Below are 3,543 nucleotides of genomic sequence, written 5' to 3'. Positions count from 1 at the left end.
TTACAGAGCCGAAAACAGATTATTGTACGCATGACTAATTTTTTTATGTGCGTGGAAAATAGCATGTTTGAACTTAGTTTTCGGCACTGTAAATTATTTAGAATTTTCTGAAAATTTGCAGGATGCTCTAAATAACTACAATATACACGGTCATAAAAAAAAATCGCGCCAAAAACTGTTTAAAGGTTGAGAACACAGAAGAGCCCTACGATAGGGCTCTTTTTGAAGGCCCTACCAAAGAAATTTCCAATTAATATATATCTATTTTTAATAATTTTTAAGAGTATATTTTGTTAAATATTTAGAATATTTTATTAAATTTAACAAAAAAAAATTATTAAAATTAAAAATTTTCGTATCTACACATTTTATATATAAAGACTTTTTATATAAATGTAGCATAAGTAATATGGACCTAGAAGTACTATATGTGATATTTTATTGATAAATATAGCAGTGGCTGTATAATTTTATATTCAACATCAACACCAATATAATAATAATAATAATAATAATAATAATAATTGAGTTGGTTGATCACTCAATAGACTTTAATTTGATGTGATACTTGATAGTGAGATGGTATATTATTACATATGGAGTTGTCTATATTGTCTATATTATAGACTAAACAATTTCTCAATGTCACCATCGATCGGATAATTTGCCAATTAGTTAATCTGAAAACCAAATTATCCACTCTCTGCCAAAAGTAGCTATTAATAATATATTATTGGTTACAAGATCCGATGCTCGTATGTGTAATTAAATAAACAAAACTTGACTTAAGTATTGGATAAAATTGCATTTAATTCATTTTTGTTAGTTTTGAAGAAAGCATCATCCCATTGGAACTATCTATTATTGCCTCGTGGCTCTCGTCCAATAAGTAACAATTGCTTCTTCAGATAAAAAAAAGTAACAATTACTTCGTTATCTACCTCTTCAACTTTCCACACCTACACCATTAAATTAAATAAAAAGAGAACAAAAAAATACCAAAATTAATTTTACTAAAACCAAAAATTAATGCAAAATAAAGTTCCAAAGAAACCATTTAGATGGGTATGTGAAATTTAACATTTATCAAGTACTAAGAAAATGAAAATTGTTCTCTCAAACACTCTTCAAAAAAGGAAAAACAAAAAATGATAGATGTGACCAATTGTATCATATAATATGAGAAATGTTTTTATTTATTTATTAATAAAAGAAGTCACTATCGTTGATTCGTAACCTCTGCTTTTCATTTTTCGTACCAACCCCACCCACATTAAAATAAATAAATAAATATCATCAAATAAAATACAACCCCACCAATCATTTACCAAAGACCCTACTTTCCATTTGTATATTACCAAAATGGCCCCACCGCTCTCTTCCCTCTCCAACCATATAATCTTCCAATATCTCCAATATATAATCTTTGAACATCGAAATCGAACCACACAATTCAGAAAAACAAAGTAAAATTCCTTTAATTATTAAATATAACAAGGCAAAATTGAAGTGTAAAATTTATACCCAAAGTAGAAAACAGTCAAGATACAATCCTAAATCCTCCGAGTTAGAATTACAATCGTGGAAAATTAAAAATGCTCCTCCAAAATACTGTAATGTAAAACTAAAATCACAAAATATTCTCCACATAAAAAAAAAAAAAAACTAAAGCCTACCGATATTGGAGGATTAAAATGACCTAAACAAATATATTCCGTAAATTCCCGCTGTTTTTTTTTTTTGAACTCTCAGTTTCTTCAGAATTTCTTTTCTTCTTAGTCTTCGAACCCAGTCTTCTCAAAAATTGCATTTCGAACCCTACTGAGATCTCTCCCTTTGAGAGTCCTCCCAATCCCTTCGTGCACCGAGAAGGAGGCGATCCTCGTCCTCGCCATCTGCCTCGCTAGAAACTCGTGCGGCGGAACCCTTGAATCGCCATCGCAATCGCCATCCAAATCGTAATCGTCGTCGTCGTCGTCGTCCACGCGCTCTCCCCTCCGGTTATCTCTGTACTCGTCCCTGAGAATCTTCGACCAGTCCGGGATGTTGACCGGAAGCGACGATGCGGTCCCACCAGTCCGATCGCCGGGATCCGCGACCGATCGCTTCGATGAGGTCTTCTTCGACATCAGACGCGAACCCGTAACCGGTTTTCGGAACTCGGGCGAGTTGGATCGGGCCGAGTTGTACATGTCGGACTCATCGAGTTCGAATGCAGATGAATCGGCAGTCACCACGGCCGTGCGGTAGTCCCGGTCGCTGGAGAGAAAACGGTAATTCTGCCGAGCGAAGTAGCTTTTACTCGCCATTTGTTAAGCTCAAAAAAATCAAATGTCTTACTGGTATTTTTTTTTCTTTAGCCTCTTTTCAGTTCCAAGTTCTCCCCTTTTTTTTATTTATTTATTTTTTTTCTTTCGGAGGGGTTTGGTTTAGGTTCTGTAAAATGAGGATTTTGATCCGCTTTTATAAAAGATCCTGGGTGTGCGAAATGGATAAGGCTGGCGAGTTTCATTTGGTGAATTACAAAATAAACCTTTTGTTAATTTCACTCGCATGACACGTCAGATTTTCGAGTTATCCTTTTTTTTTTTTTTGACAAAATCGAGTTATCCATTTTTAATACAACTAAACAGGTTCAAATAAAATAACATCTCGGGAGCCGAATTTTTATGCTTCTTCGCGGAAAGTCTCGCGATGGATACACGGTGTCCTCTGAGCTCTTAACTAAGAAAATATTAAAAATTTGAGTTTTTAGCATATATGCCCCTGACTTTTATTCTGTTTGGCAATTCAGTCCATAAAAAAATAATTTGGCAATAAAACCTTTGAGTTCTATAAACAATGCCAATTAAATCCTTCATCTTTATTTTTTACAAAATTCTTAGTTATTGAATAATTTTTTTTTAATTTTTCTATTATGTGTAAAAATATTTAAAAGTATAATTGTTATCCAAAGAATATGCGCGGATGACATGGCAGACATTTTTGACACATGGCTGACACCTGGCAAGGGTCTGATCGACTATCGACCAGTGAGGTTCCCCTGACGTAACAGTTAAATGTTATATATGACCAGCCAGGTCGTATACTCCGGATATTTGGAGAAGATCTTATGCAATTATGATCATATCCGAGATTATCTTCCATGATTCCTGAATATCCGATTAATTAGGAAAGAATATCTGTAACTAATTCATGTAACCCTCCAGGAGCCTATAAATAAAGGGAAATAGCTCAAGGAAGGGGGATTTTCGTTTATGCTGATTTAAGTTTACGCTTTACAAGAGAATTAGGGCGATTATCTTACGATTGTATTATTCGTCTCTCAGAGGTCTGTGAAACTCAGAGAACCCTAGTTCTTTGATCACTGATTTGAGAATTGATATCAATAATAGCTTAAGTGGACGTAGGTCATTACCAGTTCTTGGGGTCGAACCACTATAACTTTGTGTGTCGTTTATTGTTTTGTCCATTAGATCTATTTCAACACTTTACATCACATCAAGCATTTGACTCTGTGTCAGTTGACCAAATCGAGGGTCA

The 3,543-nt window shown here is 34.2% G+C and overlaps 1 protein-coding gene across 1 annotated transcript; it reads right to left on the bottom strand.

The window, feature by feature from the left end:
• Positions 1-1,501: 1,501 nt before the first annotated feature.
• LOC133788575 (protein S40-4-like) lies at positions 1,502-2,438 on the bottom strand. Its single transcript, XM_062226097.1, has one exon. It carries the CDS (start codon positions 2,307-2,309, stop codon positions 1,776-1,778), a length of 534 nt encoding a protein of 177 aa, XP_062082081.1. The 5' UTR covers positions 2,310-2,438; the 3' UTR covers positions 1,502-1,775.
• Positions 2,439-3,543: the final 1,105 nt, after the last annotated feature.

Source organism: Humulus lupulus, chromosome 7 (assembly GCF_963169125.1).
Source record: "Humulus lupulus chromosome 7, drHumLupu1.1, whole genome shotgun sequence".
Taxonomy (NCBI): Eukaryota; Viridiplantae; Streptophyta; class Magnoliopsida; order Rosales; family Cannabaceae; genus Humulus; species Humulus lupulus.
The sequence above is the reverse complement of the archived record's forward strand: the minus strand, read 5'-3'. Positions and strand labels throughout refer to the sequence as shown.